Here is a 25,708-nt window from a genome sequence, read left to right as displayed (position 1 = left end):
CATGTAGATATTTTATATGATTTTATATAGTATATATTTTAAATAATTTATATATTTAATATGTAATTTTACTAAATTTATAATTATATACTTTATATAATATATATTTGTGTATAATACCCACATAAACTAATACAAAAATATATTTGAAAAGTTAACACTAAAAATCTAAGGCAAAATGAATGAGATGAACTTATTGAGTTGCTGGCATAACCATAGAGAGAAGAACCATTCTGAGTAACTTTGAAACATAAGTTTTTTTTAAAAAGTATAATTTGTACATTTCATATGGTATATCACAAACAGGGGAAAAGAACTCCAACAAAATCTCAAATTGTCAAGCCGGCGTTGGTGGTAGAGTGGTGAGCATAGCTGCCTTCCAAAATCTCAAATTGTCTTTAGGAATTATATTCCTCCTAGGTGTTTTGGCTTTCAACTCTGAGATTACTGTGTATGAGGTATAGAGCAAATGAGTAATTGGTTGCTGTCATTGAGAATTGCAACTTTTGAGATAAAGGAGAGAAAAAAGTACAATCAACAAAGTTAAGTAAAAAGCCCATAGTTCTAAACTTGAATTAGAAATGTCAGAAGATGGGGTCCTGGGTGATTATCAGTTAAGCATCCGACTCTTTGATTACGACTCGGGTCATGATCTCAGGGTTGTGAGATCGAGCCCCCTGTCAGGCTCTGTGCTGGGCATGGAGCCTGCTTAAAATTCTCTCTCTCCCTCTGCCCTTCCCCCACCCTTTCTCTCTCCCTCTCTAAAAAGAAATGTCGGAAGACTAGGTCTGTCTTCTGAAAAGGCCAAGCAATAGTGACTAACACGGTAGAAATGAGCACTCTGAGTGCTCTGGTTGAGGTCTCTAACCATATCTAAGAGCTCTTTGGAAAAATGGATGTGTCCAGGTTTGGAGCAGGAATTGTACAAGGTAAGTTTGGAATATCATATCATATCAGAGAGCAATAAAACTTTTAAAGACTACTGGGGTCACAGCAAAAGAATTCAGAAGCCAACCTGAGGAGGCACTCAATGGCCAAAGACGAGACCATTTGAGCACAGTAAGAATAAAAATTGCCATGGATGGAAATGTGCCAACCCATATGAAGCCATAATGACTCTAAAAAGTCCTTTGGATAATGCTAGAGGATCAACCCATTATTTTGAAAGCTGGTACATAAAAGTGAATAATCAAATATTAATCCTGTCTTTCTTAAACAAACTGAATCTCAGAGTAATGAAATAGTTGAGGAGGGTGTTTTTCTTTATAGAAATACTCCTCTTAGTATGTGAAGATGGTATGATAGAAGTAGAAATTAGGAAACTCCTAATGAAATAGTTAATCTAGATCATAAACATTTATGTCTGCTAAAATCACAAAAAGAAGATAATCAGATAGTACGTACCACCCTTTGGAAGTACGCGATATCAACTATGAAGTATTCTTGCCAAAAACTCAAGCCCCAGATCTAACGACCAATTAACGGGAAGTGCAAGCTATAGAAAATCATGTTAAATAACTTTATGAATATGTAATCAATATAATCCGAACAGTAGAACCCATAGGATGAACCTCTTACTTTCTTCAACAAAAAATTTGCAAGGAAAAAAGTAAGATATAAAGGAGGGAACGTGTAGAGTTCAACTTGAGACTTATCAACTAATTGCAGTATGTGGACTTTATTTGGATCCTGATATGAAAATACATATACATGTATAAACCCACACTTGTGATTCAATTGGAAAAATTCAAACCCTTCTATATAATTGATTTTTTAAATTATGGAGTTATTTTAGTTTTTTTAGGTAAAGGAATTAAAAAGGAATCTTTATATTTTATATATACTGAATTTTTTTCAAATGAAATTATATGATATCTGGGATAGTTCCAAAATAATCCAGAGTGAGGGAGGAAAATTGTTGATAATTGTTGAGTCTGAGTGATAGCTACATGGGGTTTAATTATCGTATTCTCCCCATTGTTATATGTATGCAAAATGTTTCATCACAAAAAGTTAAGCAAGAAAATGATCAGGGTATTTTTAAAAGGTGAAGTTTTACTTCCAGCCAAGATGTAGTAAAAAGGAACAGATTTATCTTCCCATCTGAAACAACCAAAACCATACAAAATATATGAAACAATGGTTTTAAACCATTTAAACTGAACATAAACAACAAAAGACAGGAAACAAGGGAAGGTGCCCTACAATTGCTCAGCTTACTGCCTTTAGAGAGTTCCCAGGCCACTGTGCAGGGAGGGGGAACCCAGACAAAATCCAGAGGTCTCCCGAACTTCAGAATACAGACATGACAGTCTACAGAGACTAATCATCACATGCATTTGAAAAAACTACTAGCAAATGAACAATTGAACATATACATTTAAAAATACCATTCACCATAGCATCAAAATCATGAAATATTTAGGAATGCATCTTAGAGTGTATAAGACCCATACACCAAAAACTGCAAAACATCGCTGAGAGAAATCAAAGACCAAATTAACCAAGATTGAATAATGTAGACACATACTATATCCATAAGTCAGAAGACCCAAACTTATTAATATGTCAATTTTCCACAAATTTCCACAAATTATGGATCTATAGATCCAGCACGATCCTAATCAAAATCTCATCATGTTTTTTCTTATTAGAAATTGACAGGTTGATTCTAAAGTCAAAGGTCCCAATATCACCAAAGCAACACTGAAAAAGAAGAACAAAGCTAAAGGACTACCATTAGCTTAGTTAAATAATACTATAAAGCCATATGGTGGCCCTGGTATAAAGACAAGCAGATAGATCAGGAGAATAGAATAGGGAGTCCAGAAACAGTTCCACCTGTGTATGAGCAACTGATTTTTGACCAAGATGCAAAGGCAACTCAGTGGAGAAAGGATAGGCTTTTCAACAAATGGTACTGGAACATTTGAATGTCTATTTGCAAAGAATGAACTTCAATTAAAAAAAAACCTCAGAATACATTATAGATCTAAATGTGAAACCTAAAACTTTGAACATTCTAGAAAACAATGTAGTGTTTGTTTTTTGTTTGTTGCTGTTAACCTCTAAGGGAGAATACCCACCTATCATGAATTTACCATTATCTGATATGACTGGCCATATAAATTATGAGTTCCCAACAGCATTCAATTATCAAGTAGAAGAGTTATACACAAAGTAAGACTTAAACAGATGTTGAAAGTCCAAGTGAATTTCAAGAACAGTTTTCTCACCTCCCAACATGTCTTCCCAATTCTGTCATTCTGTTGTCTCTTTCTCAATGTACATCTAAGACCTCAGATGAAGTTTTTTATGGCCGTTAATAGACAAAAAAGAATCCCAAACATTTCATGGTATTAGATCCTGGCTTAAAAGAGTCCCAGAATAACTATGGAGAAGAAAACCTTCACAGTGGGCAGAACTCCACCTATTATATTAACTTTCCTCTTGCGCCTGAAGGGAGAAATAACTAGAAGACCAGATCTATGCTAATTTATAGTAGGGAGCAAAGAATTGTCCTGAAAGATTGCAAGTATATTTGTCCATTAGAAGGCTCACTAATGATGTCTAGTCTGGAGAAGGCCTTTTACACCTGGAGAAAAAAACGAAACAATACTCTCATGGTTATCAGCTAACCACCAAGGACTTCAACAATAGTCTCATGAAAGGAATAGGTGGCAGTGATGGGGCTCCCTGCTCGACAGGGGGCCTGTTTCTCCCTCTCCTTCTGCCACTCTCCTGCTCTCTCTCTGTCAAATAAATAAATAAAATCTTAAAAAAAAAAAAAAAAAAGAGGAATAGGTGGCAGTGTTGCCGATTATTTATGAGTTCAAAAACATATTCCTCGGGGCGCCTGGGTGGCTCAGTCATTAAGCATCTGCCTTCAGCTCAGGTCATGATCCCAGGGTCCTGGGATCGAGCCCCGCATCGGGCTCCCTGCTCAGCGGGAAGCCTGTTTCTCCCTCTGCCCACTCCCCCTGCTTGTGTTCCCTTTTTGGCTATCTTTCTCTCTGTCAAATAAATAAAAATATTAAAAAAAAAAATTCCTCTACTCACCAAAGCTAATTTGGTTATAAACCCTACTAAGCACCTAATTTTCCAGCAGCAACCACAAACTCTTAGCCACCATAAGTAAATAAAGCTAAGCAAACAGCCTGGGTTTTGCTAACCAACTGTTAAAACAAAAAGGCAACACTTGATTTGATCTGAATGTGTCTTTCTCTCTCTCTCTCTCTCATGCAGGACATTTCCCTTTTGTAATGAACCCCATTTCTTGGAGGTCTGAGATGAAGTGTGAGAAGGGGCATCACTATATTTTATGTGACATTTTGATCCTGGAACCCAAATCATTTCTGCTTGGGCTACAAATTTTACAGATTGTTGTTTGCTTCTTTGTGTTATAGGAAAATATCTGTTGCAGTTGTTAATTATAGCCCTCACTCCTGGGAACCAGATAGATATGTTCATAGCATTGGATAAAGAAAGACTAGAATTATATCCACCAGGCTATATTCATAATTACTATCTCATTTTGAAAACTGTGGATCATTTCTTGATAAAATGCATTGATCAGACTAATCAATCCTTTAGGAAAATTCCCTACTTTGTACTCCCCACCTTCCTATGCAACAAAGTTGTTAAATACTGTTAAATCTGTTCAATCTACCCTAACCATTAACAAGTTTCCCAGATGTGTAGGATTTCCAAGTAAGGCTCCAGCTTGTAACCCTTCATATTGAGAAGGATTCGATGAACTCATTCTAGGCAGAAAATAACCAATATTTTCCTATCGTATTGTTATAAAAAATGCATTTTTGAATCTCAAAAAGTACCTCACCTCAATTTATTGAATAGATATTCATTAAGAACTTACATATTAAGCATTTATTTACATTAGGACACCATAGAAAAGCTTAATAACCTTGGATTAGGCAAAGATGTCTTAGATATGACACAAAAAGCAAGATCCACAGAAGGAAAATCTGATAAACTTGACTTTAACAAAAGTAGAAATATCCACCCTTTGGGAGACACTGTAAAAAGAATGGAAAAGATAAGTCATAGAGTGAGAGAAGATCTTTGCAAATCATATTTGTGATAAAGGATTTGGATTCAGAATATAGAAAGAACTTCTCAAAAGTTAATAATTAGAAAAACAACCTAATAAGCAAAAGATTTGAACAGACACTTCACCAAAGAGGATATATAAGTAGAAAATAAGCACTTGAAAAGATGGTCAGTGCCATTAGTCATTAGGGAAATTCAAATTAAAACTACAATGACATCCCACTACACATCTGTTAAAATGGCTAAAATTTTATAAAACTGACTACTAGACAAGAATGTGGAGCAATTGCAATTCTCATATTAGTAAAAATGTAAAATGGTACAAACACTATGGAAAACAGTTTGGCAGTTTCTTAAAAAGTTAAACATTTACCTGTCCATATGACCCAGCCATTCCACAGTTATGTATTTTCCCGTACAAAATGAAAGTGTATGTCCATGCAAAGACTTGAACCCAAATTTTCATTGAGGCATTTTTTGTAATAGCTCAATACTAGGAACAACCCAAATTTCCATCAGTAGGTGAATGGATGTACAAACTAGTCTATCCATACACTGGGATTCTACTCAGGAATAAAAAGGAATAAACTATTGACATACTTTAACAAAAGGACGCATTTAAAAATAATTAGGAACTTTGACCCCTGTAAAATTAACCCGAATATGTTATAAAAGACAAAAAATGCCTAGTGTACAACCATTTATATAAAATTCTAAACATGTAAAGTGGTTGCCTGAGGATGGGGATGGGGAGAGAGAGGTTGAAAAGAATGATTACAAACAGGCACAAGGCAACCTTTGGGGGTAATGGATAGTCATTATCTTTATTGTGGTGATGGTTTCATGGATAGTTACATGGATATACATAAGTCAAAATCTATCAAATTGTACATTTTAAACTGGTTCCATTAATTATATGTCAATTTTACCTCAATAAAGTTTTTTAGGGTGAAAATGTCTCAAGGACCTCATCTCTTCAAGTAAATGTACAGAAAAAAATGCATATGAAGATGAGAGTAGTAGAAACAGAGATACAAATTTAAATCCTGTTTTGATTCCATATGAACACACATAGATCTAAAATAATGAGACTTACCTTTTCTCCCACATACAGAGACTGTAATGCTATTATGTGACGCAACTAGATGGTGGAGTTTTACAGATTGCTGAAAAAGAAGAATGGAAAATAGAAAAAGGCTTATTTATTTGAGGATAGGCCCCAGGTATTAATTAAGTAAAGTGTTAGTTTCTTTAAAGATGGAGCACTGTCTTGTTCCCGACTGAATACACTGGCTAAAAACAAAAGACTAAGTAGCCTATCAGTCAACTGAAAAGTCATCCAACTTGCTGGGCTGTTCACCAACAATAAGAAGTATGTGTTCTTTGGTAGAAAGGAATTTCCCAGCATGCTTGGTTCACTCAAAGTAGTTTTTGATAACCATAGATTTGTGTTTAGTTCTTTAAGTAGAGAACATCAAGAACTTTAATCATTCGAGATATGTGTTTGTACCCAAATAGCTTTGAGAACTAAGCATTATTTCAGCCTTGAGTTATCCCACATCAGAGTTCCTAATCTATAACTTTATAAGGAGTTTGGTGGTACCTGCTATTTCCTCACAGTATATGTTGTTTTAATATATGAAATACACAAGAAGGGAGAGGAGCAAGATGGCAGAGGAGTAGGAGACCTGGATTTCGTCTGGTCCCAGGAACTCAGCTGGATAGAGATCAAACCATTCTGAACACCTATGAACTCAACAGGAGATCGAAGAAAAGAATAGCAACAACTCTCTGAACAGAAAAGCAACCACTTTCTGGAAGGTAGGACATGTGGAGAAGTGAATCTGAGGCGATATTCGGGAGGATAGACGGCGGGGGAGGGGACTCCGTCAGCCGCTACTGGCAAGTGATAGAGCCGTGGAGCACAAAATTGGAACTTTTAGAAGTCGGCTCCGCTGAGGGACGTCGCTCCGGTGGCTAAGCGGGGGGTGGAACCCTCACGGGACAGTGTGGTCTCAGGACCCTCGGGGTCACAGAAAGACCGGGGGTGCCTGAGTGCAGCAGAGCTCCCAGGTATTGGAGCGGGGAAGCCGGCTGCAGAGACAGAACCCAGGCGCGGGCTCTCAGCTCGGGGTTGCCATAAACCGTGATCCGCGGCACAGTCGGGCCCCTGCTCCTCCAGCAGGGACCCAACAAGCGGCAGATCCGGGGAGACTCCCCTTCCTCCCCTGGGAGGAGCAGCACGGGAGCGCACCGCAGGGATCTGCTGGGTTTGGAGACTCCACACGGGGTCGTGAGCCAGAGATAGAAATGCTGGGTCACAGGCCAGGTGAGCACAGAGTGCGGCCAGAGACCGGGAGATGGGAGTGACTGACTGCTTTTCTCTGGGGGCTCACTGAGGAGCGGGGCCCCGAGTTCTCGGCTCCTCCAGGGCGGAGATTGGGAGGCCGCCATTTTCACTCTCCGCCTCCAAAGCTGTACAGAAAGCTTGCAGGGAACAAAAGCTCCCAGAGCAAACCCGAGCAGATGACTTAGCCCTGACCGGCAAGGGCGGGGCAATTCCGCCTCCGGCAAAGACATTTGGGAACCATGGCAACAGGCCCCTCCCCCAGAAGATCAGCGAGAACAGCCAGCCAAGACCAAGTTTACTGATCAATGAGAACGGCAGAACTCCAGCGGTAGGGGAATCCTGCACATAGAATCCATGGCTTTTTTACCATGATTTTTTAGTCTTTCAAAGTTAATTTTTTTTAACTGTCTTATTTTTTTTTTGAATTTTTCTTTTTCCCCTTTTCAGCCAACATCTTATCAACCCCCTTTTTTAAAAATATTTATTATTTTTCATTTTTAGAGTCCTATTCTATCCCTTCATAGTAGTTACCCTTATTTTTGGTATATATATATAAGTTGTTCTCTCTTTAAAATTTTGAGATACAGTTTCTTCTAACAGATCAAAATATACCCTAAATCTCTAGTGTATGGCTTTGTTCTAGTCTCCTGCCTGATCACATTCTCTCCCTTTTTTTTTTTAAATCCTCTTCTTTCTTTTTTCAACCAACTTCTTATCTTATCAATTCCTTTTATAAAATATTTTATAATTTTCATCTTTACAGTCATATTCCATCCCTTCATCGTATTAACCCTTATTTTTGTACATATATAAGTTTTTCTTTCATTAAAATTTCGGGAGGCACTTTCTTCTAACAGACCAAAATACACCCAAAATCTAGTGTGTGGCACTGATCAATGCACCAGCCTGATCATATTTGATCATATTCTGGTTTTTTTGTTTTGTTTTGTTTTTGTTTGTTTTTATCTTTTTCTTTTTTCTTTTTTTCTTCTTTTCTCTTTCTTTCCCTTTCTTTTCCCCCAGTTTCACATCTTTTCTGATTTGTTTAGTGTATATTTTCTGGGGACGTTGTTACCCTGTTAGCATTTTGTTCTCTCATTCATCTATTCTCCTCTGGACAAAATGACAAGATGGAAAAAATCACCTCAACAAAAAGAACAAGAGGCAGGACCGACTGTCAGGGACCTACTCAATATGGACATTAGTGAGACATTGGAACTAGAGTTCAGAATGATGATTTTAAAGATACTAGCGGGGCTTAAAAAAAGCATGGAAGTTATTAGAGAAACCTTTTCTGGAGAAAAAAAAGAACTAAAATCTAACCAAGTCAAAATCAAAAAGGCCATTAATGAGGTGCAATCAAAAATGGAGACTCTAACTGCTAGGATAAATGAGGCAGAAGAGAGAGTTAGTGATACAGAACACCAAATGATGGAAAATAAAGAAGCTGAGAAAAAGAGAGATAAACAACTACTGGATCACGAGGGCAGAATTTGAGAGATAAGCGATACCATAAGACAAAACAACATTAGAATAATTGGGATCCCAGAAGAAGAAGAAAGAGAGAGAGGGGCAGAAGGTATATTGGAGCAAATTATAGCAGAGAACTTCCCTAATTTGGGGAAGGAAACAGGCATTAAAATCCAGGAGGCACAGAGAACCCCTCTCAAAAGCAATAAAAATAGGTCAACACCCTGACATCTAATAGTAAAACTTACGAGTCTCAGAAACAAAGAGACAATCCTGAAAGCAGTTCGGGAGAAGAGATATGTAACCTACAGTGGTAGAAACATTAGATTGGAAACAGACCTATCCACCAAGACCTGGCAGGCCAGAAAGGACTGGCAGGATATATTCAGAGCACTAAATGAGAAAAATATGCAGCCAAGAATACTATATACAGCTAGGCTGTCAATGAAAATAGAAGGAGAGATAAAAAGCTTCCAGGACAAACAAAAGCTAAAGGAATTTGCAAACACAAAACCAGCCCTACAAGAAATATTGAAAGGGGTCCTCTAAGCAAAGAGAGAGCCTAAAAGCAACATAGACCAGAAAGGAACACAGACAATATACAGTAACAGTCACCTTACAGGCAATACAATGGCACTAAATTCCTATCTTTCAATAGTTACCCTGAATGTAAATGGGCTAAATGCCCCAATCAAAAGACACAGGCTATCATATTGGATAAAAAAACAAGACCCATCGATACACTGTCTGCAAGAGACTCATTTTAGACCCAAAGACACCCCCAGATTGAAGGTGGGGGGTGGAAAACAATTTACCATGCTAATGGACATCAAAAGAAAGCTGGGGTGGCAATCCTTATATCAGACAAATTAGATTTTAAACCAAAGACTGTAATAAGAGATGAGGAAGGACACTATATCCTACTTAAAGGGTCTATCCAACAAGAAGATCTAACAATTGTAAATATCTCTGCCCCTAACATGGGAGCAGCCAATTATATAAGCCAATTAATAACAAAAGCAAAGAAACACATCAACAACAATACAATAATAGTGGGGGACTTTAACACCCCCCTCACTGAAATGGACAGATCATCTAAGCAAAAGATCAACAAGGAAATGAAGACTTTAAATGACACACTGGACCAAATGAACTTCACAGATATATTCAGAACATTCCATCCCAAAGCAGCAGAATACACATTCTTCTCTAGTGCCCATGGAACATTAGATCCAGAATAGATCACATCCTAGGTCACAAATCAGGTCTCAACCGGTACCAAAAGATTGGGATCATTCCCTGCATATTTTCGGACCACAATGCTTTGAAACTAGAACTCAATCACAAGAGGAAAGTCGGAAAGAACTCAAATACATGGAAGCTAAAGCGCATCCTACTAAAGAATGAATCAGTCAACCAGGAATTAAACAAAAATTTAAAAACTTCATGGAAACAAATGAAAATGAAAACACAACTGTTCCAAATCTTTGGGATGCAGCAAAGGTGGTCCTAAGAGGAAAGTATATAGCAATACAAGCCTTTCTCAAGAAACAAGAAAGGTCTCAAATACACAACCTAACCCTACACCTAAAGGAACTAGAGAAAGAACAGCAAATAAAGCCTAAACCCAGCAGGAGAAAAGAAATAATAAAGATCAGGCAGAAATCAATGAAATAAAAACCAAAAGAACAGTGGAACAGATCAACGAAACTAGGAGCTGGTTCTTTGAGAATTAACAAGATTGATAAACCCCTGGCCATACTTATCAAAAAGAAAAGAGAAATGACCCAAATAAACAAAATCATGACTGAAAGAGGAGAGATCACAACCAACACCAAAGAAATACAAACAATTATAAGAACATATTATGAGTAACTATATGCCAGCAAATTAGATAACCTGGAAGAAATGGATGCATTCCTAGAGATGTATCAACTACCAAACTGAACCAGGAAAAGAAATAGAAAACCTGAACAGACCTATAACCACTAAGGAAAGTGAAGCAGTCATCAAAAATCTCCCAACAAACAAAAGCCCAGGGCCAGATGGCTTCCCAGGGGAATTCTACCAAACACTTAAAGAGGAATTAATACGTATTCTTCCGAAACTGTTCCAAAAAATAGAAATGGAAGGAAAACTTCCAAACTCATTTTATGAGGCCACCATTACCTTGATCCCCAAACCAGACAAAGACCCCATCAAAAAGGGGAATTACAGACCAATATCCTTGATGAACATGGATGCCAAAATTCTCACCAAAATACTAGCCAATAGGATCCAACAGTACATTAAAAGGATTATTCACCACAACCAAGTGGGATTTATCCCTGGGCTGCAAGGTTGGTTCAACATCCACAAATCAATCAATGTGATACAATACATTAATAAAAGAAAGAACAAGAACCATATGATCCTCTCAATAGATGCAAAAAAAGCATGTGACAAAGTATAGCATTCTTTCTTGATCAAAACTCTTCAGAGTATAGGAATAGAGGGTACCTACCTCAATATCATAAAAGCCATCTATGAAAAACCCACAGCAAATATCATTCTCAATCGGGAAAAATGGAGAGCTTTCCCCCTAAGGTCAGGAACACAGCAGGGATGTCCACTATCACCACTGCTATTCAACATAGTATTAGAAGTTCTAGCCACAGCAATCAGACAACAAAAAGAAATCAAAGGCATCCAAATCGCCAAAGAAGAAGTCAAACTCTCACTCTTTGCAGATGATATGATACTTTATGTGGAAAACCCAAAAGATGCCACCCCAAAACTGCTAGAACTCATACAGGAATTCAGTAAAGTGGCAGGATATAAAATCAATGCACAGAAATCAGTGGCATTCCTATACACCAACAACAAGACAGAAGAAAGAGAAATTAAGGAGTCGATCCCATTTACAATTGCACCCAAAACCATAAGATACCTAGGAATAAATCTAACCAAAGAGGCAAAGGATCTGTACTCAGAAAACTATAAAATACTCATGAAAGAAATTGAGGAAGACACAAAGAAATGGAAAAACGTTCCATGCTCATGGATTGGAAGAACAAATATTGTGAAGATGTCAATGCTACCTAGAGCAATCTACACATTCAATGCAATCCCCATCAAAATACCATCCACTTTTTTCAAAGAAATGGAACAAATAATCCTAAAATTTGTATGGAACCAGAAAAGACCCTGAATAGCCAGAGGAATGTTGAAAAAGAAAAGCAAAGCTGACGGCATCACGATTCCGGACTCCCAGCTCCATTACAAAGCTGTCATCATCAAGACAGTATGGTACTAGCACAAAAACAGACACATAGATCAATGGAACAGAATAGAGAGCCCAGAAATGGACCCTCAACTCTATGGTCAATTCATCTTCGACAAAGCAGGAAAGAATGTCCAATGGAAAAAAGACAGTCTCTTCAACAAATGGTGTTGGGAAAATTGGACAGCCACATGCAGAAGAATGAAACTGGACCATTTCCTTACACCACCCACAAAAATAGACTCAAAATGGTTGAAAGACCTCAATGTGAGACAGGAGTCCATCAAAATCCTAAAGGAGAACACAGGCAGCAACCTCTTCGACCTCAGCTGCAGCAACTTCTTCCTAGAAACATCGCCATAGGCAAGGGAAGCAAGGGCAAAAATGAACTATTGGGACTTCATCAAGATAAAAAGTTTTTGCACAGCAAAAGAAACAGGCAACAAAACCAAAAGACAACCGACAGAATGGGAGAAGATATTTGCAAATGACATATCAGATAAAGGGCTAATATCCAAAATCTATAAAGAACTTCTCAAACTCAACACCCAAAGAACAAATGATCCAATCAAGAAATGGGCAGAAGACATGAACAGACATTTCTGCAAAGAAGACATCCAAATGGCCAACAGACACATGAAAAAGTGCTCAACATCTCTCGGCATCAGAGAAATCCAAATCAAAACCTCAGTGAGATACCACCTCACACCAGTCAGAATGGCTAAAATGAACAAGTCAGGAAACGACAGATGTTGGCAGGGAGGTGGAGAAAGGGGAACCCTCCTACACTGTTGGTGGGAATGCAAGCTGGTGCAGCCACTCTGGAAAACAGTGTGGAGGTTCCTCAAAAAGTTGAAAATAGAGCTACCATACGATCCAGCAATTGCACTACTGGGTATTTACCCCAAAGATACAAATGTAGGGATCTGAAGGGGTACGTGCACCCCGATGTTTATAGCAGCAATGTCCACAATAGCCAAACTGTGGAAAGAGCCAAGATGTCCATCGACAGATGAATGGATAAAGAAGATGTGGTATATATATACAATGGAATATTATGCAGCCATCAAAAGGATTGAAATCTTGCCATTTGCAACGACTTGGATGGAACTGGAGGGTGTTATGCTGAGCGAAATAAGTCAATCAGAGAAAGACATGTATCATATGACCTCACTGATATGAGGAATTCTTAATCTCAGGAAACAAACGGAGGGTTGCTGGAGTGGTGGGGGGGTGGGAGGGATGGGGTGGCTGGGTGATAGACATTGGGGAGGGTATGTTCTATGGTGAGCACTGTGAATTGTGCAAGACTATTGAATCACAGACCTGTACCTCTGAAACAAATAATACAATATATGTTAAAAAAAAAAAGAAGAAGAAGAAGAAGATAGCGGGAGGGGAAGAATGAAGGGGGGGAAATCAGAGGGGGAGATGAATCATGAGAGACGATGGACTCTGAAAAACAAACTGAGGGTTCTAGAGGGGAGGGGGGTGGTGGGATGGGTTAGCCTGGTGATGGGTGTTAAAGAGGGCACGTTCTGCATGGAGCACTGGGTGTTATACACAAACAATGAATCATGGAACACTACATCAAAAACTAATGATGTAATGTATGGTGATTAACATAACATAATAATAAAAAAGAAATACACAAGACATTGAGAGTGAATCAATAACAGGATAGAAAAGAAAAATACAATAAAATTATATTAGATTTCACGTTTATTAAGAAATTGTTGTGTAAAAGAACTACCTGGTTCTAGTGGTTAAATCTAATCATTTAGTGTATTCATTTTTTTATTCTGATTTTGCCATTTAAGACACCCCCTAAATCTCCTAGCATCAAATCATTTACAAATCTGATTAATATGTCCTAAGAATGATTAGTAGAATAATATAAGGTGAAAGACAGAGTGTTCTACTCTTAACTGATTCTTTTAGTCATTTTTGCATCCACTCAACATTTATTAAACAACCTTTATGTGCCAGGGACTATGCTAAGAGGTGGGGATGGAATGGTCAAAAAAAAAAAAAAAAATGGATATGGTTCTTACTAGCAAGGAATTTACAACCCACTGGAAAAAATATTGTTAATCAAATAATCACAAACATAAATGTATCATTACAATCAGTAATAAGGGAAAAACATGTGCTTTTGGAGCATATATAGCCAATGGAAGCAGTGGAAATCTTCCCTAATGAATTGACTTTGAATCAAATAGATTGTTGAATCTATGAATCTCAAACTCAAAAGAAATATTTGGATTTGAAATATATATAAATTTAGAAGTCATTTTAGAATTCATTGGTATACAGCTATAAGAATAATGAAGAATCTCTCAATATACTCACATGAAAAGGCCAACAATACATATTAGTAGTAGTAGTAATAATAAAACTAGGTAGGAAATAATATAATGATGCTACCTTTTATATAAGAAAGAAAGAAAAACAAAATACATATATTTGCATTTGCTTGATTTGCCTAAAGATTTCTTTGGAAGAAAACACAAGAAACAAATAAACATGGTTGCATAAGTGGAGGGGGAGAGGAAGATAGAGCATACATTGTATATGAGATAGAATATACATTATATACTTTGCATATTGCTTTGATGTTGAGACACCCCTCCCCAAAGAAAGGCCAGGTAGAGGAGGATGAACTATAAAAAAAGATTGAAAAAGAACTAGAGAGGATGGAGAGTGTGTGTCTTTGAAGCCTAAAGGAAAGAGCACTTCAAAAAGAAGCAATGGAGCAGTTAACCGTCAAATGCAACTGAGAGGTTTACTGAAAGCTGCAATGTGAAAAAAAATGTCCACTGTGGTAGGGAGACTATAAAATCAGCAACCTAATAAAAATTAATGAAGGACACGAATACAGTTTGCAGTGAAAAAATACAAGCAGCTTAGGACATGAGCAAGTTCTCAACTCGTAATGGAAAACATGCTGTTGAAGTTACAGGATTCTATTTTCACTTACATTGGCAAAGATAAGGAAAACCAACACTCATCTACTATTGGGAAGAGTGTAAATTAGTATTCCCTGTTTCAGAGGCATTTTGACCACATCTATTAAAATAATATACCTAGTTTATAATTAAGTAATTTCAAGTATAGAAATTTTTTTATATCTCCATACCAATTATATATAAGCAGACATATATACCTGTTATATACATATCTACATGTAATATAAATTATGCATACTTGTAATTTATATATATTTATAAACACACATATATGTTTAGGTGTGAACAGGTACATGAGCAAGCACTGTCATTATTTTAATAGCAAAAGACTAGAAACAACCTAACTATCCATCAACATAAGATTGGTTTAAAAATTATGGTACATCTAAAGAAAACATATTTGTGCAGATATGGAAAGATATTTAAGATATATTAGGTGAAAATGCAAGTGCAGAACAGTGTACCTAGTGTATTTCCATTCGTGTGAAACAAATTAGTGCATATGTGTTTAATACTGCTGAACGTTACAGAACATTCGGCCGCAGTGGATGCCTTCAGAAAGGGGATCTGGATACTGGGAGAACCAAGGTGGGAGGGATATTTACTTTTTATTTACACTGTATTGTTCTATTTGAGCTTTTTAAAAATTGTGTCCATATATTACTCCTTCCACTAAGAAAAAAATAACTAGTTTAAAAAAGGAATTTAAAAAAAGAATTTTAAACTACCTATGGCCATAGGATTATAGTGGTGACCTTAGGAGTTTTTTAATGGAGTCACAAAAGTGAAAATCAGGTCAGTATAGTGAGAAGTGAGAGGGAGATGAGTAAGTGATGAGAGCATGCATAAAGAAGTTTTGCTGTAAAAGGGAGAAGAGAGGTAGAGTAGTAGCTAAAGGTAGAAGCTTTGTCAAGAGAAGGGATTGTTACCTCCCTTGAGCATGTTTAATGCTGATGGAAAGGCCCTTGAGGGAGGGAGTGAGGAAGTCATTCCGTGCCCACGTAAGCACCCTGAGCAGGTGGGAAAGGGTGTTATTGCAAGCACAGGCAGAGGGCCATTTCTCCTCTGTAATGAGAGGGCAGGGCAGGAGGTAGGCAGAGACAAGGTCATTTGGCAGTTGGAGAGTGGGGAGTTGAGCAAATTCCTGTCTTATAGCTTCTATCTTCTTTGTGGAACAAGTGGTGAGATTATCTGCTGAATTAGAGAAGTGATAGAAGAGCAATTGGGCATCTCATAAAAGGTGAGGAGAGATTGGTTTGAAACTTTAATTTTGAGAATGGGGAAGTGTGATCAACCAATCTGTTCTACACGACTTTTTCCCAAAAACACTTAGATCCCTTGGTGTGGGCATAAAGAAAGCCAAGTGTTGGACTTTAACAGTTTAACAAATAAGTACCAACCAAACAAAAAGGGCAAAAGAGTCATTATTAAATAGACTCTTCCACCTTCCACCCTCTTCTACCATCTTCAAGATCCAACAGTGTTCTCTGCATATATTTTTTTCACTTACTCACTATTCATAGATACTTGTAAATTCTTCTGGCTGATCAGCCTGAGTAAACTAAAGAGGGGAAAAAATAACTTGGAAGGTTAGGAATTGGGATGTGAGGGAAGGAAAAGAACTAACATTATTCGGCATCAGTATTTGTGCTAGATATTCACAAACTTGGTCTAATTTATTGTGGAGTGGGCAATGAATATTTCCTGATTCTTCTTTCTAACAAAATTTCAATAAAGTCCCTACTGTTCCCTTTCTGCCGCCACAAGATTGGTGGAAAAAACTCACCTCTCTGAGATCATATACCGTCAAAGCTATGGACATGATGGACATGATTATGATGGCAAAAGCATATTCCTTATAGTCTTCACTAAACCACAAACAGACACTGAAGAGTTGAAATATGTAAAATGGATTTAAAACCTGTTGGCAGGAAAACAGAAAGACAAAGGAGTATTTAGTCTTCACATTTAGCTATTCATTGACTTGTTTGCTTTCATAGGCATCTCTGTGACACAAATCACCCCACACAATATTCTCATTCTTATTATATTTATTCAGCAATTGTCATGTGCCAGACACTGCACTAAGCAACTTTACCTGAATTTTCTCTTTTAATTTCCATAATTACCTTATTACCCAGAAGCTATTACTTATCACCATTACAAAGATGGAGAAGCTGAGCCTCAGACCTTGACAAACTTGCTCAAGGTCACACAGTTGCAAGAGTCACAGATTAGGGCTTAAACCCAAGGAATCTGGCCCTGGAGCACTTTTGATCACTCCTGCACTTTATCATTTACAAAGTAGTGTCTCACGGGTCCTCACGTTGACCATCGCAAGGGTGAAAGGTATGGATATTACCAGGTCCAGTTTACTGTACTGGCCATCAGAAGGGTGAAGTTAACACTTCAGGTTTACAAAGTTAAAGTATTCAGGTTTACAAAGTTAAAATGTTCTCAAGTCTGTTGTTCTTCCCTATGACACACTATCTGCTATCTTCAAAGCCATCAAAATACTTTAGATTAATGACTAAGTTGAAGACTACAATTGTTCATAAGTAGAGAGCCAGGCTGAAAGTGGGAAACTGTCACTGAACATGTAGAACACTGTGGGAGAAAGGAGAGGCTAACTCCCAACAGTCGTTAGCCTATTTTGGTTTAAGACTTATTGCGCCCTTACTCCAATACGCTCTAGTTTATTTCCATTTGTCTAGGATAGGAACAGTAATCCTTGCCTCTGGTTAAGGAAGGAGCACACAGAAACATTTCCTATCAGTCTCTTTTGCTTCCTTCCTCCCATGCCTGAAAGAAAGCTTACTAGAAATATTGAGAAAGTACCTTGAGTTTAGTATGCTTTGTATAAAGCAAGTAGTGAAGTGAAGGAAAAGACCCAGAGTACAGCTGTATGGTTACAGTTTCATAATAATCATGGCAAAATGAAAAATAAGCCCAGTAGTAAAGTCAAAGAGGAAAAATTCAACTCAATAAATGATGGTCAAGTCCTTTTTTTCCTCCCACATACACATTGAGATGGAGAAAACTAGTAAGTCCAAGCAGACGTTTTTCTTCCTATAATTTTAGATGCTGAGGAAATTGTATATTGTTGCCCATAAGAAAAGTTCTGAGTTTTTAAATTTTCAATGATTATTTTAGTTTCACAAAGTTGAGACAGACTAAGAAACATAGGATTAAAAAGGAAAGAGAGATATATGTTTATTCAGTTATAAAAGGATAAGTAGATACATGGGCATCATATCTTATACTGAATCAGGCAACATGTTCAAAAGATGGTCTCCACGAAAAAGAGTAGAAAAGAGGTATGAAGAAACTATACTTTGTATTTTTTTAAAATATCCCAAATTACAGTTATGTATTAACAAGTAGCATTTTTGATCTTTTGACTAGAACTAAACTTTATTCTCCAGCCAGCACCAAGAGAAAGTACTGATTACCTCCTTGATGAGTAGTTTCCAAATTGGTGTGATTTCAACATCGATAGTGTTAGGCCCGCATATTAACCTCCTATAGGGAGAGATCATAGATCAGTCAGTTATTAATAATAAAAATGAAACCCATTTTTTACTCATTCAAAAAAAGGTCTATTCACTTTCTCACAATCAACAAAAGCCCCCCTTGTTACATAATGCCCCCATCCTGTTCAAAATAACTGAGGAAGGGGAGAGTTCCCAAGGGCAAAAACAATAAACATGATCATATTGCATCTACTGAATTAGACTCTTCCTCGGATCTAAATGTTTCCCTGATGGCAATTTGGGTATTTAATTTAGCCATGGCCTCATCCAAGTAGTTTCAAGATTGGCACTCTTTCAACTCTGTCCCCAAATTTGGCTCTGTGGATGTGGGATGGAGGGATCATTACAAGAAAATTGTTTTACTGGTTGGAAATACCAGACCTACCTGCCTACTCCTGTTCAGCTCTGGGAAGCTGCAGAATTTGTTTTAAGAAAAGATGTTGGGATCTCAAAAATAGCTCTCACACACAGTTATACAGCCCTTTAATTGAAAACCTAGAGATATGTGTCTTTGATTATGCAGAGCAATGACCCTTTATGAGTTATTTTGCTGTTGGGAACACCAACCACTCTCTCTGTGCCTTCTATATAGACTCTCAGATCAAATAGCTTGGGCAAATATATTAGAGCAGTGCCTCCTTAAACTTTAATGCTCATACAGATGACTTCATGATCTTGTCAATGGGAAGACTCTGATTCAATTAAGGATGATGTGTGCTCTAAGATTCTTTTTTTTTTTTTAAGATTTTATTTATTTATTTATTTGACAGAGAGAGAGAGCACAAGCAGGGGGAGCAGCAGAGGGGAGTGGGAGAAGCAGGTTCCCCACTGAGCAGGGAGCCCGATGTGGGGCTCGATCCCAGGACCCTGAGATCATGACACAAGCCAAAGGCAGATGCTTAACCAACTGAGCCACCCAGGCACCCCTAGATTCTGCATTTCTAACAAGCTTCTAGGTGATGCTGATGCAGGAAGGCTCTAGGTCCCTTCAATTACTGGGAAAGGGGGTGGAGGAGAATGTGAGAATCATAGAAACTTAGGACCAGCAAGAAGTTTACAGAATCCTCCTCCCCTTGTTAAAAATTAGGCAATCAAATCCCAGAGATGAGAAGTTACTTGCTCAAAACCCTACAGTGAGATTTTGAGACACTCTTAACATTCCACACTGTGCCCTTCTAAGACTCAGCTCTTCTTTCACCTCCCATCTGTGTGACCTCGTTTGGGCCATCATACCTCTGTGAGCCTCAGATTTCTCATGTGTTATATTGGGAGGATAAGGATGTTTGTTCTACCTCCCCCACAAGGTTGCTCTAATGAAGTGAGATAATGTATGTGCATGCATTTAATTTAAAAATACTGAATAGAGCATTACAAGGTTTTCTGATATGGACCAGCTAAGATAACTATGTGCTGGGCTCTCTATTTGGCTAATGGTAACTGTCCTTTTGAGCTGATGTAGGTAACAGTAGGCGTGGTACCTAATCTCTTGTTCTTCTCTTGTTAGACCTGATCCAAATTTTAGATGTATCTTGGTAGAACTGAGCCAGTCTTCCAAACAGCTGAAATAATAATAATGAGAAAAACATACTTAGAAATAATATTTTTGAGATAAATTTCTCTTTTGGATGAAACTGCTAAAACAACTTACCCGATTTTCTGGAACTGTCCTTCTAAGTTGTTCCAAACATACCTTATTTTCTGCACTTTTATGCATCTCACCTGCAAAAGAAAAGTACTAAGAAAGTCTCTAGTTTAAGGATCAGTGAATACATAGCAGTTCAGTGGCTAAAGAAGCATCTGGGGAAGAAGCAAAGATAGAGCCCTAATATACTTACTTAAGATTATCCTTTCCTAACTTATCCCAACCTTCCCTAATACACAAATGGCATTCCTTATTAGAAGTTATCATTCAGTTGATGTGTATCATGGGCATACTATATGGATGAGCATGTGAACAAAACTCAGTCTCTGCATTCCACTATTTGATAACCCAACAAGGGAAGAAAATCTACCAAAGAGAAAAGTAGGGACACCTGGGTGGTGCCGTCAGTTAAGTGGCCAGTTCTTGGTTTTGGCTCAGGTCGTGATCTCAGGGCCCTGATCTCACAGTCATGAGATGGAGCCCTAGGTAGAGCTCTGCACTGAGCTTGAAGTTGGAGCTTCAGATTCTCTTTCCCTCTCCCTCTGCCCCTCCTGCTCCTGCTCGCGCATGCGCTCTCTCTCTCTCTCTCAAATAAATAAAAATAAACCTTAAAAAAAGAGAGAAAACTATACCATACAAACATATACATATCAAAGAAACAAAAATATAATAAAGTAAAATTTATAGTATTAAAATAGAAATATAGAGAGGACAGATGACGGAAGGCATCATGGAGGAGATGACATCTGAGCTGCAGCCTTGAAGGGTTGGAAGATTTTTGCTCAGATGAGAAGGAAAGAGGGCATTTCAAAGAGATTATGCACAAGTTAGTTGTGGGGAGGGGCAAATGAGTGGGCTATTTGATCACAGACTGGAGAATGAGGCTAGAAAGATAAATAAAGATGAAAGAAAGAAAAAAAGAAAGAAAGAAAAAGAAAGAAAGAAAGAAAGAAAGAAAGAAAGAAAGAAAGAAAGAGAAAGAAAGAAAGAAGAAAGAAAGAAAGAAGAAAGAAAGAAAGAAAGAAAGAAAGAAAGAAAGAAAGAAAGAAAGAAAGAAAGAAAGAAAATAAAGAGTGTATAGCCTTAAATGCTAGGATGAGGTATCTAGGACATTTTCTTGTAGGCAAGGACTTCCAGAGAAAACTATAGAAGAGACAATGACAAAGATTAGACTGGCAGCAAGTTCTAGAAGACAGTGAGCAGGCTATTGCAAGAAAATGTGCTCCAGGGGCGCCTGGGTGGCTCAGTCGTTAAGCGTCTGCCTTCAGTTCAGGTCATGATCCCAGGGTCCTGAGATCGAGCCCCGCATTGGGCTCCCTGCTTGGCGGGAAGCCTGCTTCTCCCTCTCTTACTCCCCCTGCTTGTGTTCCCTCTCTCACTGTCTCTCTCTCTGTCAAATAAATTAAAAAAGAAGAAAGAAAGAAAGAAAGAAAGAAAGAAGAAAGAAAGAAAGAAAGAAAGAAAGAAAGAAAGAAAGAAAGAAAGAAAGAAAGAAAGAAAGAAAGAAAGAAAGAAAGAAAATGTGCTCCAGGAAGTGAGGGTCTGAGGGTGCAGGCAGTGAAAAGGAAAGATAAGATTAATGCTGATGGCAATTAGGCATTCTTGTTTCTGAATTTCTTTAAGCAACTTTATATGCAAATCTGAATTTTCATCAACTGGTGATGTAACTGAGCACAAAGAGATACAGTGAGACTGTGATACTGTTATGGAGCAATGCTTATAACCTCATTTTGCCCACTGGAATTAACTAGGAAGCTTTAAAAAATACTAATGTCTGGGTTCCACCCCCAAGAGATTCTGATTTCATTTGTCTGGTTTGCAATTTAAATATTCTTAAATTTTCCTCAGATAGTTCTAATGTGTGGCCAAAGTTGAGAAACTGTGTTCTTCTTTTTATAGCTACTCTGATAATTGTGTCCTTGAGAAATTCAAGTAAATTTTTCTACACCTTAGTTTCCCCATGCATAAATTGAGGCAATTGAGCAGATTATCTCTAATTTCCACCGCAGCTCTTCTGAGTACGTTCTATACCCATGAATAGTATCCGTATAATCATTAGATAAATTCTAGAACTGGGAAGAGCATATAGCTGAAACATAGTAAGTGTTCGACACATTATTTAGTAAATAAGTAAATGAATGCTTTGTACAACCACATGACAACTAGAAATAGAGGTTAAATCCCTAAGCTTCAAGACCTGGGTTACAGTAAATGAATCTTAACACTGTTCGATAAATATATGTGTGTGCACATCCTTGTGCACATCCTTGTGCACACACACACACACACAGACATTCAGAGTTACCCGGTAAGAGTGTTAAATACTGTATGTTTTATTTTACAGAATGGATTTATTTCAGCAAGACTGGTTGCAAAATAACTTTAAAAAAATAAATCCTATTTTCCAATTGATTTTCAATATATAAAATTGGAGTGCACTGCTGCTGGGAGCGATTCTTCCTTCACAAGCTTCAAGTTGGAGTAAGGAAAGAGTGTGTGAAGGCAGTCATGGACCACGTTGGGACCTCACGCTTCCTGCCTCACACCTGCCTTTCCTGTTCAGTCCCTGTAATTCTGCAAGCTGAGCTGGACTGTACTCACAGCTACTGTCTGTTGAGGACTTGGGGGCTTTTCACACATTCTCTTTAGTCTTTTTCATCATCCTCTGGCAGGACAAGTATTATTTTCACCTTCACTTCATCCTTCATCCCTGAAGTTCATTTTGATTAAGTCAAGATCACACCTATTAAGAAGCAGGGGTTGAATTTGAACTCAAACCCATCTGGCTCCAAAGTCCAGTCTCTCAAAGGATATAATGTTCAAGACAGTCTCAGAAGAAGGTCTGAAAAATCCCATCGCTGCCAGGATTCAAGCTGTAGAAAGTGAGGGTTGCCTCCTTTATTAATTACATAGGTTCAAAAATCTGAGTTAGAACATTTTTAAAGGGCAAGCTGTGGGAGAATGTGAGGCCCCTGCTCCATTAGGGAGCCTAAATCCAGAGGATGTGAAAGCTCAGACTGAGACTGAGAAGCTTATAAAACATAATAGACCAGAACATCAGCAGATGAAGGCAGCAATAACGGGGAATAAAGAGGTTGCTGGTAAATTTTACCTCAGGCCAGAAAATAGAAAGTTCCATTATCTCCTGATAATTTCTTGAGGCCAATCCTCACAGAGTGAGAAGAATGATCCCCCATCATAGACCTTTCAAATATCTTTAACATTCCCCTAGCAGGAATCATCTCTGCCTGGAGTTTCTCTGCCTCCCTCATCCCCTTCAGAGGCTCTAGATTCCAGTAAGATGTGAAGTAAAATATTTGCATGGGGTGGAGTTTATTTGCCCATTTCCCAGAACTTCAGACCAGGAAATAGTAATTAGGACGTCAGGGGTATGAGGTGGGGTGATTTTCATCTTTCTGCTCAGAAGCTTGCCCCTCCCCAGGCTTCCTGCTGCTCATTTCTTGTTGAAACACGTTGTGAGAGCATCCTGTTTAACAGGTTAAGCACTGGGTTTTCCTTTTGCCTGTGATCCCACAATGATCCTTAGAGTCTCCTCTTAGCCTGCATTTGTAAACCTGACAGAGCTCTTTTGCTGCAGGTCTCCAAGCTCTCCCTGAAGGGCCTAAATGGTTGTCATGTTGGTACTGTTGCTCTCCTCACCGTCACCGTCAGTATTGTCATGGCTGAGCCTGTGGAACCTCCTCCAATGTCAATGGAAGTTTCTGTCCTTTATGAATGTAGTTCAGCACAGTTCACCAATCACCTTAATGTCCACCTTCTCATCTCAGGTTTACAATGGCCTGAGAAATAGGCACAGAAGGAGTTATTGCTCTCATTTTATAAATGAGAAGCTCAAGGCTCAGAGAGGCAGCAATTAGCCAAACTCTCTAAGCCATATGTGGTAAATGAGGATATCAAGCCTGGTGCCAGAGCTTTCCATTTCAAGACTTCTGCCCCTTCTTTACATTTTGTTTATTTGAACATTTCTTCATCTTGTTGTCCATTTATTTGTTTGATGCAATTAAAGAAGGTGGAGGTCAATAATAATCTCAGGTCCATAAAATTGATTTGGGATGCCTGCTTTTCCAGGTGAATAACCACCTGACAGATTATGCAATCTGCTAGTTGAAGGTGTTTGACCTCTTTTGTTTTTGTTTGTTTGGGCAGTTAAGACAATTGGGTGATAACAATTGACAATAGAGAAACTCAGCAACTGACTTTTATTATTTTTAAAAATTGACCTTGAGCTCATTAGCTGTCTACACACACATAAATTTAAGAGAAAACAGTCTGTCTTATAAAATATGTCTTTAATATGAATGTTAGCTAGTCATAATCTAAGTAGTATTAATTTAATATGGAGAAGAGGGAGTAACCCAAATACATTTGAATGAGAGAATTCAAAATAAGGTCATTTTGCAGACATAAGCAAAGCCCCTGGGATGTTTCTGGGTGATTATCTTTCAGTAAGAGAAACCCTGTTTCATAGGTTATCATACAGGGCCTGATGGTACTAAGAGCTAATGTGTACAGAGAATCTACTATGTACCTGGCACCATATTGATCTTTGTATTCCTTAACTTATTGAATGTCATCAATGAACATTAGAGGTAGGCATTATCATCATTATTTTATACATGAAGAAACAGGCTCAGCAGAGTTTAGTAACAGATCCAAGGCTGTACAGTTTAAAAGGATGAAGCTGAGATTTGAACTCAGCTCTGTCTATCTCCAAAGTACATGTTCTTTATAAGGTTCTATGTATACTGTAGAGGATTGGCATGGTGGAGGATCTAAACTTACATTCTGTGGGAGAAAAATTACATTTCTCTAGAATCTGCAGTTACCATGATTTACTTACCTTTAGGTCTGGCTTTCTGATGGCTCTATTTATGATGTACTCCTCATCTGTAATGAGAGTGTGGTCAGGAGTGACACCAAACTCTCTGTTTAATGATGACAGGTAGATCCACATTACCTTTTTCCATGAGTAAGTTTGGAATTCATCCTGAGGAAATAGACACCAAAACCCCCATGAAGTTAAGAGAAGTCATCAGGCTAAAATCCAACTTAGGAAACATCATTTTAATATAATCCTGTAAGTTTATGGAGTTAATAAACATTCTACACAAAATTACACGCCCTTGAACACTAGTAGATATAAAGCCTTGAAGGAAAAAGCCTGTCATCATTTATTGAGGAATCTGGATGTGAATATGAGTCAATGGCACATATAACAAAATTCAAGGCAGGGAGGTAGATTCTCAGAAAAGAGCTAGTTTTCCCTATTACTCTCCAAGCCATGAGGCCACAGCCAGATGCAAAATTTCACAGGAAAAAAAAGGCAAACAAGCAAGCACTCCAAAGGGTTTCTTCTGGTCTCTGAGGATGGGGAAGCCAGATCAATCAAAC

General features: G+C 37.9%; 1 protein-coding gene across 5 annotated transcripts in view; it reads right to left on the bottom strand.

The window, feature by feature from the left end:
- Positions 1-25,708, bottom strand: part of ATP13A4 (ATPase 13A4) — a 128,867-nt gene that overhangs the window by 54,033 nt on the left and 49,126 nt on the right. For all 5 annotated transcript variants that reach the window (XM_078067904.1, XM_078067905.1, XM_078067910.1 and 2 more), the window contains exons 3-8: positions 25,158-25,304; positions 20,303-20,373; positions 20,133-20,213; positions 18,574-18,643; positions 16,908-17,042; positions 6,167-6,236 (exon numbers count right to left, since the gene is read on the bottom strand). In XM_078067904.1, coding sequence (XP_077924030.1) covers positions 6,167-6,236; positions 16,908-17,042; positions 18,574-18,643; positions 20,133-20,213; positions 20,303-20,373; positions 25,158-25,304 — 574 coding nt within the window. The remainder of the gene's footprint in view (positions 1-6,166; positions 6,237-16,907; positions 17,043-18,573; positions 18,644-20,132; positions 20,214-20,302; positions 20,374-25,157; positions 25,305-25,708) is intronic.

This window comes from Halichoerus grypus, chromosome 1 (genome assembly GCF_964656455.1).
Source record: "Halichoerus grypus chromosome 1, mHalGry1.hap1.1, whole genome shotgun sequence".
In the NCBI taxonomy this organism is placed as follows: domain Eukaryota; kingdom Metazoa; phylum Chordata; class Mammalia; order Carnivora; family Phocidae; genus Halichoerus; species Halichoerus grypus.
This window is presented reverse-complemented; position numbering and strand designations above follow the sequence as displayed.